The sequence below is a fragment of the Nymphalis io genome, chromosome 4 (assembly GCF_905147045.1).
Source record: "Nymphalis io chromosome 4, ilAglIoxx1.1, whole genome shotgun sequence".
NCBI classification, from domain to species: domain Eukaryota; kingdom Metazoa; phylum Arthropoda; class Insecta; order Lepidoptera; family Nymphalidae; genus Nymphalis; species Nymphalis io.
Genome location: NC_065891.1, coordinates 12,712,053 through 12,729,372, shown reverse-complemented (window position 1 = coordinate 12,729,372; position 17,320 = coordinate 12,712,053). Strand labels below are relative to the sequence as shown.

Here is a 17,320-nt window from a genome sequence, read left to right as displayed (position 1 = left end):
TCTTCCCTCCCTCTGTGGTACTCCGCTGGTGATGCAAAGCAAAATCGCCATGCTGGGGATTGACGTTATTTATAGCAGGAATTATTCTCTCTAATTCCTGCTTCCCCCTTCCTTCTTAAGTCCACGCGAGCTGATTCTCGATGTCACCGCCTAACTGTGACATCAATTCCATCGCGAACAAAGAAATTTAGCAACTCCTTTCTTTGTCGTACTTCCAAAAAATGGAATTCCTTACCAGCTCACGTGTTCCCCTCCTCTTACAACCCGGGTTCCTTCAAACGAGGCGTGAAGAGGCATATTGCGGGCTGGCAAGGCAAAGGCTGCTAGTGCAGAACGTTTTTCCCGTCTGTACTGGCCGTCGTCGCGCTTGGACTCTACTACCACTTACCATCAGGTGGAGTAGAATCATTTGCCCTCTCGGCGAATATAAAAAAAATATATATAAGCAAACGTTATTCTGACGTAATCCTTTCAGGTGTCGCTGATAAAAGAATTCAAATAGAATTCAGTTTTATTTATTGCATAAAATAATTATTAAAAATTTGATCAGAAAAATAATGTAACTTTAAACAGATTTTATTTTGAATATTGTCGCAGTAAATTCAATATTTGAGCAATAATATAAACATCAAATATCTTTAAAAGTTTCAAACAATAAAAAATAGTCTGCTATAAATGAAATATAAAAATCTTGATAAATAATGGTAATATATTTTCCAATACCTAGTGGAATATAAATTTTCGAAACGCAATCACAATACTATACAAGTAAATATAATTCCAAATATTTCTCCTTTTATTTATTATGTTTTGATTTACTCCGGATGGAAAGTCGACAAACTCCAGCAAGTGCAAATAATGAAAACATAGAAAAGTAAGTTAAAAAATACAAGTATTTACATATTACATGCATTACAGAAATATTATTGTGAAATCATATGCTAAGCGTATATCCAAAATCAACTCGACTTCGTACGGGTAAAATAAGGATTTTATACCGTATATTTTTTAATCAATAAAATATAAAAATTAGAGAGAGAACTAAATAAAGGATGAACGCACTTTTTTGATAAAAATACAGCAATCAATAAATATAGATTACATTTTAAGATACATTTTGAGTTGAAATATTTCGCAAAGAACATAGTTCCTGACGGTGGTCCCCCGACCGCATAAGTTTATCTTTTACTTACTACCATTTTTATGGTAATCAAATTTGTTCTACAATAATGAATTAATTGCAAAATCTTACCTTTCAGTTTCAAAAGGACACAATTTCCTTTGAAGGTATCGTTTGCAGTTACAATAAATAAAGCATAGGGACTATGAAAGTCCTGTTAGATTCCTGCTGCGTGCGAAGCGTGCACATAACAAATTCTAAAAAATTCATCTGTATTATTACGGGCATACATTACATTATCCAATTTAATTTATTTAAGAAGTTGATCAATACTATTATTTCCTTTAAGTTACTACTTAGTGAATCTATATGGTTCAGGTTATATATTGCCTATCAGACATGGCATGTTACTTATATAAATGAATATTTACTGACTATAGCAACACGATTTGCCACGGGAAATTGCCCGTTATTTTTAGAATTTGTTATGTGCACGCTTCGCACGCAGCAGGAATCTAACAGGACTTTCATAGTCCCTATGCTTTATTTATTATTTTTATTTTATATTTTTGAGTATTCGTTTTGTTAAAAACTGTCTTTAACAAAACGAATACTCAAAAATATAAATGTTATTAATTATTTTTGATTTACATAATTATACATTATTTAAGGTTATTTATATCATATATATACATATATAAGAGTATGTATGTCGTTATATTACAAATTTTATTATGAATTTCTATGTATTTAATAAATTTTAATTATACGTTGATTATAAGTGCACACTACGCGCGATTATCGTTCCTACCTAAAAAAATATATAAAGGTTGCCTGGAAGAGATCACTGTAAGTGATAAGGTCGCCTTTGCATACTTTATACATTACCTATCCTTTTATATAATGTTTATAAATTGTGTGCAATAAAGTGTGTGTACTTAATAAATAAATATTGTTATTAAACTCCATTTGTTCTATCCAAGTAGTAAGGGGGCGTATCTCTGTTTATGGTGTTATAAACATTACCTACGTTATATTTAATGTTTGTTTCTTTTTTTATCTAAAGTTTTTTACCGTAAAATTTTAATTATAGCAATAAATATTTTAGACACTGTCTCTACACCGTCAAAGTGCAGCAATCTCTAGTATCTGAGAACTGAACTGAACAGAAAAAAACCATGGGGACGAGAATCAATAAACTCTTTGAAGGCGGTTTGGACTGCCGCATCGGAGTTTAATTTTTTTCCTTGTAAGAAGTTGTCCAAATTCCGGAAAAATTGGTAATCTGTTGGAGCAAGGTCCGGGGAGTACGGTGGATGTCGCAGATATTCCAATTGTAGCTCATCTAACTTAGTGGTTCTTTGTTATGCAGAGTGTGGTCTTGCGTTGTCGTGAAGCAGCAGTGGCCTAGAGCGATTGACCAACTTCGGTTGTTTAGCAGCTAGTTCTCCCTTTATGGTTTGCAGTTGCTGATAATAAATATCTGCCGTAATCGTTTGGCCAGATTTTAAAAAGCTGTAGTGAACAACACCGGCGCTAGTCCATTAAACACACTCATGTAACTTTTTCTGAGTCAATTTTCGTTTAGGGCAGGATTTGACTGGGTCTCCAGGGTTCAGCCATTGCGACGAGCGCTTCCGATTATCATACAGTATCCACTTTTCATCACAAGTAATGATTCGATTTAATATCCCTTCATTATTGTGTCGGTTCAGCAAAGTAACACAACAGTCGACGCGTAGTTGCAAGTTCGATTCACTCAATTCATGAGGTATCCATCGTTCAAGCTTTTTTACTTTCCCGATTCGCTTCAATTGGATTAATACAGTTTTATCACTTACCCTGAAGCCTGCAGCTATCTCTGAAGTGCTTTGTGATGGATCCGCTTCTACAATAGCTTTTAATTTTTCATTTTCCACTTTGATCTCCGGCCGTCCACGGGGTTTGTTCTGAAGGTCGAAATTTCCAGAACAAAAACGTTGAAACCAAAAATGTGACAAGCTTTCTTTTGCGACATCAGTGCCGTACACAACATTAATCCTTTGAGCTGTTTCTGCACCACTGGTGCCACGGTAGAACTCGTACTCGTAAATATACCGATATATCATGTTTTCCATTGTGCGGTAATAAGCGACGCCAAAGAAAAAAATAATGAGGATAAATGATAAACAAATGAATGACTGTTTCAAATTCAAATGTACCAGCTAAATGAATTTATAAATTTGAATTTGGAATTCTTAACCAAAGAGGAGATATTTCAGATCAAAGTGGTCACTACGACAAAATGCTAATTTCATATGTAAGAAATGTATATAATATATGTAATGTGAGCAATTTTAGGAAAAATAAATAAATATAAAAGTAAATATTTTATTTTAAACAACATATTATACTTGAACCTGTAGTCCAATCTATGATTAGCTGCTTTATATTCATTAAATAAAGGCTTCAATAATATCTTGGTACAGATGTCTATATTAAAACAACTTTAACTATTCATAAGTTGTTCTGAATAAATTCTATAAAAGTTTATCCAATCAATGAATACATTTTGCATTGTCTTTTAAAATAGCCTTTTCCATTTATCACAATCTTCTTTCTAAAACTGATATTTTACGTTTGTTCGCACAAGTTCAAGTGAGTTGTTAAAGATGATAAAACTCCTAATGTTGTGTGAAAAAGTCATCGCTTAACTTTACTTTGAAAGTATGAAAGCTTTAATTCCACTTCAGTGTTACGAGATGAGTAAAGCATATTGTTCCATCAATATATTTTCGCTAGCTATAAGGCTATTTTGTGCATTGTATGCTGCAAATGTTTTTGTTTTAATTTTTGCGCTTGTATGTGGCCAATGTAATGTGACCAGTTTTAGCAAAAAAACAAAAATTAAAGTAAATATTTTATTTAAAAGAATATATTAAACTATATAATGAACCAAGATAATCCAATGGGTAGAAAACGTCAATCTTATCCGAAGATTGCGCTTTTGTTCATGTGCTTAATGCTTTAAGTTTTATGTGTTGAATGACAATCTGCCACATTTATGTCCACAACGTGAAGCAGCAGCAGCAGCAGAAGCAGCGTGGTGGATATTATTAGTTGCGTGATGCTCAGCTGCTGTGTTGCATCCTCGTCTATCGCATTGAAAAGAACGGGAAATGTGTCTCTGTCACAAATTAGTGCTTACTCTAATTTATAATTTTAAACCGTAGCAACTGTTGTTCATGACCACTTTTTCTGAAGCTAGCATACACCATTATATTTGTTATAAAATTATTTTTATTTCGATATAAAAATCAATCGGTAAGCAGATGAGTACAAATAGCTAAATAAACTCACCTGTTTACACGTGTCAACCTGGGATTTATTTTTGATAATAATAAAATTAAGTAGGGAATGATTAATTTAAGATAGTCATGACCATATTTTATTGGGCAACCTAATCATGACATGTTTATTTAATTGTAAAATTTAAGAAAAAAACTATTTTCATCAGTAAGCAGATGGGTGAAGATCAACCCTAGTTTGGATCTTAGATCCTCGCGATGGTAAACTGTCGAAAGATTGTGAACCGTAACATACTGCTTATAATTTAACGCATTATTTTTCCGTCATCGCTTTAAAGTTAATTATTAAGACGAGCCAGTTGGCATGGTTGGTGGATGCTTGCCTTTCACGCCGAAGGTTGTGGGTTCGATTCCCACCTAGAACAGATATTTGTGTGCATGAACATGTCTGTTTGTCCTGAGTCTGGGTGTAATTATCTATGTAAGTATATATTTACAAAAGAAAAATAGTTTACGTAGTATATCAGTTGTCTGGTTTCCATAGTACAAGCTCTGTACAAGCTTAATTTGGGAAAAATGTCCCAGGATATTTTTATTATTATCATTATAAATATCAAAGCCCTTTATTTATTTACTGAACGTGATAAACTTTTAGCCTAAATGAGTATCTTGTAAAATCGACCATGAGATAAGTTCTTAAAATTTTGTGAATTATTATATAGTAACAAAATAAATTCAAAGCAATAAATTTCAGTGAGATGTCGATATCAATTTTATGATTATTGAGCAGCTGAAAGGTACTGCTCCTTTTTATCTTTATAATATATTTAACCCAATTGATAAAATATACCTTATGATATGAAATATAATAACTATATACTTTGTATACACTTTATGATTTACATATAATCATTTTATAAATTTACACCTGTTTACACCTAGCTGACAAGACCTAGATACAAAATCAAATAAAAGATTGTCAATTTTTCTTAATCTATACAAGACTATGTAGATAGACTAAGATTTTTTTTTTTATAGAATAGGAAGGTGGACGAGCATATGGGCCACCTGATGGTAAGTGGTCACCAAACGCCCTTAGACATTGGCATTGTAAGAAATGTCAACCATCGCTTATAGCCAATGCGCCACCGACCTTGGGAACTAAGATTTTATGTCCCTTGTGCCTGTAATTACACTGGCTCACTCACCCTTCAAACCGGAACACAACAATATCAAGTACTGCTGTTTTGCGGTAGAATATCTGATGAGTGGGTGGTACCTACCCAGACGAGCTTGCACAAAGCCCTACCACCAGTAAAGAATGCGTGGAACTAGTATTTGTTGATATTTATGCAGGACATAATTAATATTGTTTTAATTGTATATAGTTTATATGATATATAATTTGATTTGAATTAATAATAAGTGAATTGCCGATCCTACTAGATAGAGTCTATATTTCAAACTGAAATGTCAGTGTACTATTGTACACTGTAGTGACATTGTACTATTGTACACTAGTGTGAAATAAGCACGCCGGGCCTGAGAAGAACCGGCGACAGAAACTCAGTGTGAGTTTTTTTTATCTCATATTTTAACATTATTAGTAATATACAATAACAGTTTTTGTTTTTATTTGAAATGGCTTGGCAGCGATCGTTTCATTTTCAAGGTGTGCAATCTAAAAAGTCATTGGTCACCTGAAAGCAAACCTAAAATATAATAGAAATAAAAAGTTTTCGTTTGAATTCAAGCGACAACCGCAGAATAATGTATCTCAAGCAATGTCGCAGCAAAGATGTTTTCGATTATACTGCGGAATTGGATTTAAATATAATTAGAAATGTCGTCTTTCGTTAAACATTCCAATGTTAATGTTTTATAGTTTATTTACGTGATTTATTGATATAGTCTAATTACTTCATTAGTCAAAAAAAAACCACTGAATTTCTTTCTTTTCTTCTCAGAGCTGGGTGTTTCTTTTCCGAACCGGTGGTAATTGTAATTTGACTAGTAAGTTAAATTTGATAAGTGAGTGTCCATTACACTATGTTGAATAAAGTCTTTTGATTTTGATCCTGTGTTCAAGCCCGAGTCGAGCTAATAACAGTTAGTAGGTGTTTCAATTTGATTTGCTTGTATTGTCTCGTCTCAAAAATTAAATCTCGTCAGCAATGGACTACACTCTACATACTTTGCCGGAAACAGCTTCTTTAGCTTCAAAAACCATATAGCATCAAAAGAGTAAATGGTAGACGAAAAAGTTACGGGAAACGCTAAAATTAATTACAAAGAATAAGCTATAGTCTTCGGTCTCATATTGATATTTTAAAAATTCAACAGTGTACCTACTTGGCGCAATATTCGCATTATGCAACAAAGTTTCATTGAATATGAATAACTTTAAAACTACATGGAAAAGTTAATGCCTTACCGAATAGAATATGATAGAAGTGTATGATTTTTATTAAAAGTATCTAGTCATGAGGGAAGTCTTTCTAAACGTTACCCATTTTTTCTTTAACTCATTTATTTGAATTTTCTAAACAAACTTAATGACCCTAGCTAATCAACATCACGCAAGTACTCTGTAAGTCATTATTAAATGCTCTGGTACTGGTAACTAATCTACTATTTCGTTAACGGTACTATTATCGGAGATACTAGTATCGTGTTTATATTATTGTGAAAATCGTTTTAATTTTAATATGATAAATACAGCTTAGTGTGATTAGCCAGAAGTAAGTTCAGGTCTGAAACAAATAAGTACCTACTTAAGTACCCAAAGAATATTGTTCATGTAAATCAGAATATTGATTTATAATATACATCAAATCATTACATATTTGTCTAATATTTACAAAAAGTAAATAAACTTATAATACTTGAGCGATATCGCTCAATAATATATATTAGGAATTATTGTTATGCTCTAAACATCAAATATGAATTTAAGAGCAATTTTAATGACAAATGGTTATGTAGAGGTTATGTTTTGGTATATTATAAACATATATGAAAAAATCTATGCTATAGGCTAAAATATACCACGTAACATGATAATTGCAAACCTTGCAGCTTTCACTCCTTTGATCCGCAGAGATCGTAAAATCAAGATTTTATAGAAACTCGTCTGGGTACCACCCACTTATCAGATATTCTACCACAAAAAAGCAGTACTTGGTATTGTTGTGTTCCGGTTTGAAGGGTGAGTGAGCCAGTGTAATTACATGCACAAGGGACATAACATCTTAGTTCCCAAGATTGGTGGCGCATTGGTGATGTAAGCGATGGTTAACATTTTTTGCAATGCTAATGTCTATGGGCGTTGATAACCACTTACCATCAGGTGGCATATGCTCGTCCGCCTTCCTATTCTATAAAAAAATCATAAATGTATCTATTTTCAGTAGATTCACCGATTTGTCCGATTGTACTTTGACAAAAGCAGTTTCAGTTATCATCTTAGATTCGTTACAAATAAATATAGATCCACAAGAAATCACCACAGGAGTTTTAAACTATTTTTTCATAAACACTACTAACGCAGTATGAATATCGACGCCGATAAATCCAATGTTGTATCGTCTGCCGTCACATTTCGTTTCGACCGATGGTGTTGGTTTTGTAAGTTTGATTTCCTATTATTTTTCACTTTCTATACAATATTTTATGGGCTGAAATAATATCTAAATAAAAAAAACATACATTTTAATTATCATGTGACGAGCATAACTATTCGAGAAAAAATATTTAAACACAATTTAAATTTTATGCATATTCCTTATTACAGACATTGACACTGAGATATAATATTTACTTTTACTTACAGTGTTAATGCGTCATCCACTTAGGAAACGCGAGCAATTGTGTCGGCAATACTTCCCAGGGAAACGGCGTGGAGGGCCGTAGCCTCCTTCTGTGAGACCGTCATGGTCCAGAAGGAGACGGCGGAGCGGGAACGGGAAAGGGCCGATCTTGCTCGGTGGAGACGACGACGGCGTTGTCACGGCCCTCCCATAGCTCAGACGCCCGGGGCTTAAAAAATAAGGCGTAACTCTGGGCCCGTGGATGCGCGAGGTGGGGGCCTCACGTGTCCTATTTCAGACGGCCCTTTGGAGGACGGCAGCCGGGATGGCCTCGTGCTGCCGTAGGCACTAGCTTAGTTATTTTGTTTATTTATTATTTATTAGTTTTTGACAAAGCTGTAAGGAATAAATTACACATTACAAAGGAAGACAAAATTTGTTATCCTAAAATTTTAATTGTGATGCTGCCTGGAACAAATACATGATCAATCAAAGTACCAACCTTAAAATAACGTAAAATATCTGTGGAATTTTAATATAAGAATCCCAAGAAGGATTTATTGACTTTGTTGATTAGAAAAGTTGACATTCAATTATTATTATTTTCACATTAATAGCTTGTCTATTATATATGTAATATGGTTAGGTGTTATCAAAGAAGCCTCAAGAAGGTACTTAGCGGAGCCATCCCAAAGGTGCGAGCAATATTCCACGCAAGACCGTACCTGTGTTTTGTACAGCAGGCACAGTTGTTGTGGCGTGAAAAAGCGCCGCACCTTGTTCAGAACTCCGAGTTTCCGTGAAGCTGTTCTTATAACAGCCTCGATGTAATCCCTTGGACTAAGGTCGCAGCGAACGTCAATCCCCAGCACGGTGATTTTGCTTTGCATCACCAGCGGAGTACCACAGAGGGAGCGCATACCTGTGTTTTCTTGGCATTAAACTCAACAAGATTATCAGAGCCCCATTTGGCGATGAGCTCTAACGTCCTATCGAGTTCAATGACAAGATCCCTCCGCCTCTCCTCAATTTCCGCTCGCCCAGCCACTGCGCGTCCGTGGTATCCACCATGCACTGTACTATCGTCTGCATAGCAATGTATGTTCCCAAGAGAGAGCATATCATTGATATGCAAAAGAAAGAATGTGGGAGATAGCACAGATCCCTGGGGGACCCCAACATTCACTACATAAAATTGTGAAGCGCAACCATCAACTAAAACACGAAGGCTACGCTTGTATTTACAAAAGAAAAGTTGTAAATGTAGTATATCAGTTGTCTAGTTTCCATAGCAAAAGCTCGGCTTAATTTAGGATCAGATGGCCGTGTGTGAATGATGTCCCAGTATATTATTATTATTATATATAACCTATGTCTTCGACCTCTTGATCAATTTTCATATTTATTTACTGTAACTATATGTGATTCCTCATTTAATATTGTAAGTATGAAACTGTGTTTGTCGGTTTTTTCTATGTTTTTTCTTCCACTCAAATAAAGCAAATAGAGGGAGCCTGTGTAACTATAGGCATAAGGGACATAGTTCCCAGGATCGGTGCCGCTTTGATGATGTAAAGAATAGTTAAAATATCTTATAACGAAAATTCCTACGGGTGGTTGTGACCACATATTTTGTTTGCCTGTGATGACCACATACTTCCTTTTTTATAAAACAAAATGGCGTATACACAACTATGTAAATGTAATGTAAATTGAATTAATAGTTACTATGTAGAAAATTATTTTACATAGTCTATTAGTCCAATTATTCAATGATACGCAAGGTTTCTTTCAAACTAAATCTTATGATGTACGTTTTTTATTACTGTAGAAATTTGGTTGTGAATAATAATTCCCGACCGTCTCGAGACCAACTGCAAATAATTTGTTTCAATTTATTCAACTACGTATTTAAAATAATCTAATTAGTTATTTTTGTAGTTACTACTACTAGTACTGTAGTTAAACCTAAATAACTAATTCTGTCGAATTATTACCATAAATATATATTTTATTATGTTTTAATAATTGAAGCATATAAAATTTGTGATATGTATTATTTATTATCAATGCATAGTATTTTCAAATTTGATCTCATAACTAACAAAGGAATCTTAGTATGAATATGTAAGATAACTGTTAATAGTGAATACTGTGTTATCTACAGAACATTAGGAGAACATCGTCGTATAATGGAGATATCCTATAATAATACTGTGTTGCAACGTCGTTCTTAGTTAATAAGGATTTTGATAGAAGCTTAACGCTGGTTTACACGGATTCCATCCACATTTAGTCCGATATTTGTTGTTCATACCATCGTTACTTCATCACTACATATTATGAAACAAATTCCCTCGCCACGTTTGTCTGTCTGCTGTCTGAACGCGATACACTCAAAACTACCGAGCGGCATCATCACCAATGTATGGAGTACATTCAATTCATGAGGAAGGTTCAGATGTATAATCATTCATTAAGTTAATTGTTAATATTGAAGATTATTCATTTAGTTAATTGTTAATATTGAAGATTTCAGAAGAAATCGTGCCGATTGGGAGCTTTACTGACATGTACCGTGTCTACTATATGTATTACGATGTAAACATTTCATGTTCACCTTTATTCTAACCGTGCCAGGACGGATAGCCAGTTTTTATTAATGACAAGCCCATTACAAATATTTGCTAATAGGCTTCAACATACAATTTATTTGTAATTTCACAAATCGATCCGGCAAGTCTTAACGGTGCATTTAATAGCTTTAAGCTATCATTATCCAACCCAATATACAGTAACAGCCTGTGCATGGCCCACTGCTGGGCTACGGCCTCCTCTCCCTTTTTGAGGAGAAGGTTTGGAGCTTATTCCACCACGCTGCTCCAATGTGGGTTGGTGGAATACACATGTGGCAGAATTTCAGTGAAATTTGACACATGCAGGTTTCCTCACGATGTTTTTCTTCACCGTCAAGCACGAGATGAATTATAATAACAAATAAAGCACATGAAAATTCAGTGGTGCTTGCCCGGACTTGAATCCACGATCATCGGTTAAGATTCACGCGTTCTTACCACTGGACCAGCTTCCAGGACAGAACTTAATTTTTTTACACTTTAATATAATTTAATAAAACGCATACATTGCGCATACATTAGTTACTAATCACTTACTTTAGAAAAAGTACTTTTTTTTTCTCTGTAAAAACAAGAGGGGATATATGGGTCTCGCAGGCGCTGAAGGCGCCGGAATCCCCACTAAAATCCCATATACCCACTCCGTCTTGTCGGAAGACGTCATGCGATCGCTTGCACATACAACCATGCCGCGCCTAATAAGTTCTACGTCACATACTATGTTATACTTTGGAAATGTTAGGTATAAGTAAATACATAATATTTTAACTGGCCGTAAAGTAAAAGTTTGATTACAAAGAAATTAGTTTCACTCCGATATAAATATATTTAATAGTTCTGTTTTTCTAAAACGTAATTCACGCTGATCTTCCAGTGATTGCTTCACAAGTGAGTCTTTAAATATATTTATAAAAAAAATTAAATATAAAATGAAAAAGAAAATATAAATATTAAATTATTTTACTTAAGAAAATGAGTTGTAATATATATTTTATATTAGTAAGATATTATATGACTGGTTGGTCTAGTGCCTAGCCTATACCTGCTCCGAAGTCCTGGGTCCATGCCCTGAGTCAGACCAGAATAAAACGTTATTGAATTATTCCGTCGACGAATTATAAGTAGGAACCAGAAGTTTGAAGATAGCAGTGGTAAATTACCTTCCTAGTACTGATTTTGAGAAGTTTATCTATTTTAGATATTGTACAGTTTTTTCAGACGCAAAACTTCGCAAAACCTTTCATATTATATGTTGGATAAGCAATCATTAGGATTTCTATTAAATATCCAAATAGGTTATTAAATTCAACCCTTATTTGCGTTCGTATTATTGGTATTCACGCTTCAACAATGAAACCTATCATTGTGAAAGACGAAAGTAATTATTAATAAATACGCTCTATGTATCCGGGTAGGTACTAATTTGGATACTGTAAAGAAGATGCTCTGAGTAATCGACTTTAATATACTTATATAAATCCATTCATTATTTATATTTATTACATTATTATAAAAACCCATTCCATTCGATTTTTATTTAGGCTATAAAAAGACATAACAGTACGATTCTTATAACGGAACGAAGTTATCATGAAGATCCTTTGGTGTTTAGTGATAGGGCATTGTGTCCGTCTGGGTGCCACCCAGTCATAATTTATTCTACCGCTAAACTACTATTACCGTACTACTTAGTTTTTTTTTGGTTTGAAGAGTAATTATGCCAGTGTAATTTCAGGAAAAAGGCACAAAAAACATAGTTCTTGGCTTTCATTACTTGGCATATGTAAATGTATAATAATATAATATGTGCTATTATAGTCACTTTCCATCAGGTGAGTCTACTGGTAGTTTGTCTTACATAAAAAATAACTTATAAATATGGAAGTGTATCTCATCCAAATTTCTGCTAAGGAGTAAAATATTATGGTTAGTTACTTGTCTATTTATCAGTGAAACTTTTAATTTGAGTACCACAATGAGAAGTGGGACTAGATGTTTTATATACAGACCGTAGACACATCATACTTGTACATTTTTGTGAGGCATGATTGTTACCAAAGCGCAAGATTTAAAAAAAACGAAACACGGCAAGTGAAGCTGTAATACAAGCGTGTAAAGCTTTTCACGCTTGTATTTTATAATTTACTATTAATTATCAAGCATTTACTTATAATATAAAAAGGGCTTAAAATTATATATTTTAATAAATTAATGCAAATAAAATAATTCCTTTTTCAATGTTTTGATTAAGATACTTTTAAATATTTGCAAATACGTAAAAGAAGCTCTGTGATGTTGGACACGTAAGTATGTAAATGTGTTTAGTTGCCATTTCTATGAATCGCTTAATAGTCGCGATGCAAATTCCGCTATGTGGTTTTTCTGTGTTTGCCATCGTTATGGGGCCGTCATATTTGCTTTTATAAAAGCCATAACATGAATTGCACGATGTGGATATTTTACACTGACCAAGGCGTTTTTTTGCTTATTAACGCAATATGCTCAGGCAGCTTACTCACTCAATCACTTTCAACAAAATACCGGAACCAACAAAAGTTGAAAGATTATTAAATCAAACTATATTAAATCTATAAATTGCGTTTGAAATTGAATCACCGACAAACATGTAAACATTAAACGCTTTACTTATAAACGTTGTGTAGCGATGTTTATTAAACAATGCTATGTCATCTTCTATCAAATGTGAAATTAATAATTACAGAAAGCGAGAAATTATTAGGTTTAAAGAATATTAATTCCCATAAAGACTTACATGAGATTAACGTTAAACTTAAAATTAGTTATTACATTCGCCGTTCGTTGTTACATTAGTCGTCGTTTTATTAATTCATATTCATTTAACACATTGTGACCTCTTGCTTAGAAGCGAATGATCTTTTGTACGATACGCGGCTAGTCGTGTTAAGTGAGTTTACATTCCTTAAATTGGAGGGTATTTTGTTAAAAAGTTGCACTCCTTCAAATGTGATCATTTTTTGCCGTAGTTTGTTCTGGTCTTTAGTTGGACAATGAGAGTCGCTCGACGCTTGTTGCTTTTAGACCGTTGTTTTATTTTACTAAAAGTTAGTTTGTTACGGACACTTTTTTTAAAAGATTTTTTGATAAAGATGCAAATATTTTAAATATATAATTGTCAAATATTTATTATTTCTGGTTTTGGTATAGATTTTAATAGTTGGAGTAAAATATGGGTAAATAAAGAGCATTTTGATAATTTTGTTTTATGCAACTTGAACATTTTGTTTTGCTTTGGCAGCTAGTTTTGTTTTGGCAGCACTGCCCCCTAATTCAATTGGGTACGAAAGATGTGGTTTAACCAGGGTGTTATGAATCATGTGTCGTAACCGACACGGACTTCATGTTTCGGGAAGAGCCAAGGAGTGATGAAAGCTTACTTATAACGTACTCAATATGAAAGTTCCAGGTTAATTTGTTGTCTATTCGCAGGCCTAAATATTTTTCTGTATTTTTATTCCGTATTTTTTACAATGGTATATTGTCAATTTTGAGTTGATTATGCAACATATTTATCATATTTTTTGTTTTAAAAATCATATAACACGTCTTAGAAATATTTATAGTAAGCAGATTATATTGAAACCATGAGAACAAACAGTCTAAGTCTTCTTGAGCTTGCAACATTAAGTCACTTATCGTTGATCCAAAGTAAAATAAGCAGGTATTGTCTGCATATAAAGTGATATATGACCATGTAATCCTATTTATCTTTGTTATTAATTTATTCCAAAAAGAGTACAAATCCTATTGTATAAATAAATAACCGCCAAGCAACGTTTAATTCGTCAAAATCGAGATCTTGGTCGTTGACACCGTTTTGAACAAACAACGATATCAATTCCAAACTAATGTTGTATTACGCGTAAAAGGGACATAATTATAATAATCTTATTCTAATAATTTTGGAACGATTTATTTATCATAAATATAATAATTAAAATTAGAACATTTTATTTAATTTATAAAAATAATTATTTATTTATTAAGGATTTCCAAAAAAGGCTACACTTACGAGTACATTACATCGTGGAATAATGCTGGGAGACCACGTCAAGCACAAACTAATAACTAAACAGAATTCAACAAAATAAAAAAAAATGTTACATAGTGGTACTCAATAAATTAACATACGAACTAAAAATAGGTAAACATTGGCTATTGAGTATGTTGTGCAAATGTAAGTTAAGTACATAATTATCACAAAACAAAATATCAAATTTATTTAAATTGTAAAAAAAAAAAAATTAAAATAACGAAAACAATAAATAGTGTAACTAAGTGTATTTATTTTCTGGTTAATTTATTGATCTCGTAAAATAGGCCCATTTTACAGATTTAAATTGACACAATTTTTGATTATGCATCCGATTATGAGAACAAAATTGCATTTTTCTTTTGAGTAAACCATTTGACTATGCTTATATGTAATATGTATGTAGTATTCTTATGTTTGTCTATTCTATAAATTGTCAATAACTAAGTTTATTTGTCAAGTATATTTGAAATTTTAAAGAAATCAATTTTTTTAAAACTCCACATATTTATAATTTTAAAAACGTATAAAACTTGGCTGTCGATTTGCGGATCGTTTGGACGAAGTTGATGATTTATTTGCGTCACATTGCTCGTCACAATGCTATATGACTGTTGTTATTAATTTTGGCGTCATTGGTTATTACAGGGAATGATCAAACAATATTCAAGATTGAAAATCCCTAGGTACCTTATAGAATTTAAAATTCAAAATTCTGGACACTTCGGTGTACCTGTACATTATAAGCCATAATATAATAATTTGGATATTGCTATTTTTATAGTAAACAAGTAACATTACTTGTGTTTTAAAAATAAATTGTAATTTGAAATGAAAATTCCAATAAAAATATTTTCTTTTTTAGATTTCAAAAATGGAATCCAACATAACTCTGTTCAACGCTAGTTCGCTAATAAGGAAAGCTACATCGAGCGTTTCGAATGTCACCGTTCAGAACGTCAGTATCGTCAGCAACGCATATGAGTGGCGTTTCGTCCTACCACCATACTTCCTGATCTTCATGCTCTCGATATCCGGAAACTGCCTCGTGATAGCAACACTGGCGAGCAATAGACGAATGAGGACAGTCACGAACGTGTATTTATTAAATTTGGTAAGTATCGAGCGTCGAGATAATAGTATGTACTCGTTTTAAAGAAAGCTGAGATAGCCCAGAGGTAAAAACGCGTGAATCTAAACCAATGATCGTGGGTTCAAACCCGGGCAAGCACCGCTGAATTTTAATGTGCTAAATTTGTGATTATAATTAATCTCGTTAACGGTGAAGGAAAATATCGTGAAACACCCTGTATGTGTCTAATTTTAGTGAAATTCTACTACATGTGTATTCCATGAACCCGTATTGGACAGTATAGCTTGGTGGAATAAGCTCCAATCCTTCTCCTCAAAAAGGGAGAGGAGGCCTTAGCCCAGCAGTGGGACATTCACAGGCTGTTAATTTAATAATATATATATATATATATTTAAATTACGTTGTAAACAAAACTTACGTTTTATATCAGCCTATTTCCATAGAATCTACATTTCTAACTCAGTTCCGTTTAGTTACGTTTTAAAATCTTGCAGAACGATGATTTAAAAGTCACTTATAAAACCCTATATGAATAAAGTTTATTATGATTTTATGTTTCAAAACACTTTTTAGGCGACAGAAATATCAACAAGTTTAATGTTTGTATGGAAAGGCGAGAAATCACTATGAGCATTCGCTACTAATGTAAAGATGGAACTCGATAGTTAGCATTCCATTATCCATATAATAAATATAGTAAAAGTGTAGAAGTCTTTCCAAGATAAATCTTGCTGGTAGCTACAGATTAAATGGAATGTAATAAGCCGAGAAAACACGTCTGTACAGTTTTCTCCGCAACGTTCAATGTCTTCGGAATAAATTATATAGAATAAACGTAGAGTTCGATTTAATTTTCGTAAAATCGTATCAAATATAAATTTAGTTATTCCTATTATTTTTTTATCTTCTTTAAAAGAAAAAGCTTCACGTTGCTAAAATAAAATCTTTTTCTAAATTTGTTAATGTGATTTTTTTTAATGATAAAATCGTTTTTAAACAACTTTCAAGGTTTGTCTAAGAGCACAATCTAAGATCAATTATTGTCTTGTCGCAATATTTGATTAAATTTTCTTAGCTATAATTGGTTCTCTTTTATATTTGGCCTTTGCGACGTTTAAACAACAATAACTTGGACAAAGACCTTACCTAAAAGTTTGTTGTGATTTTGGTCCATAAAATATCTTGAACAATATTTGTAATAATACTTGTAACGTTTAATTTTAGAAGCTATTCTTTGGTATTATGTTTATATATTCTATTATGCACTTATCCCGGTTTTATCTATTTTATTTAAGCTTAAGCT

General features: G+C 32.9%; 1 protein-coding gene across 1 annotated transcript in view; it reads left to right on the top strand.

Annotated features, from left to right (window-relative positions):
* The first annotated feature begins 15,798 nt into the window (after positions 1-15,798).
* Positions 15,799-17,320, top strand: part of LOC126781923 (cholecystokinin receptor-like) — a 74,533-nt gene continuing 73,011 nt past the window's right edge. The window contains exon 1 of the mRNA XM_050507045.1: positions 15,799-16,038. Coding sequence (XP_050363002.1) covers positions 15,799-16,038 — 240 coding nt within the window. The remainder of the gene's footprint in view (positions 16,039-17,320) is intronic.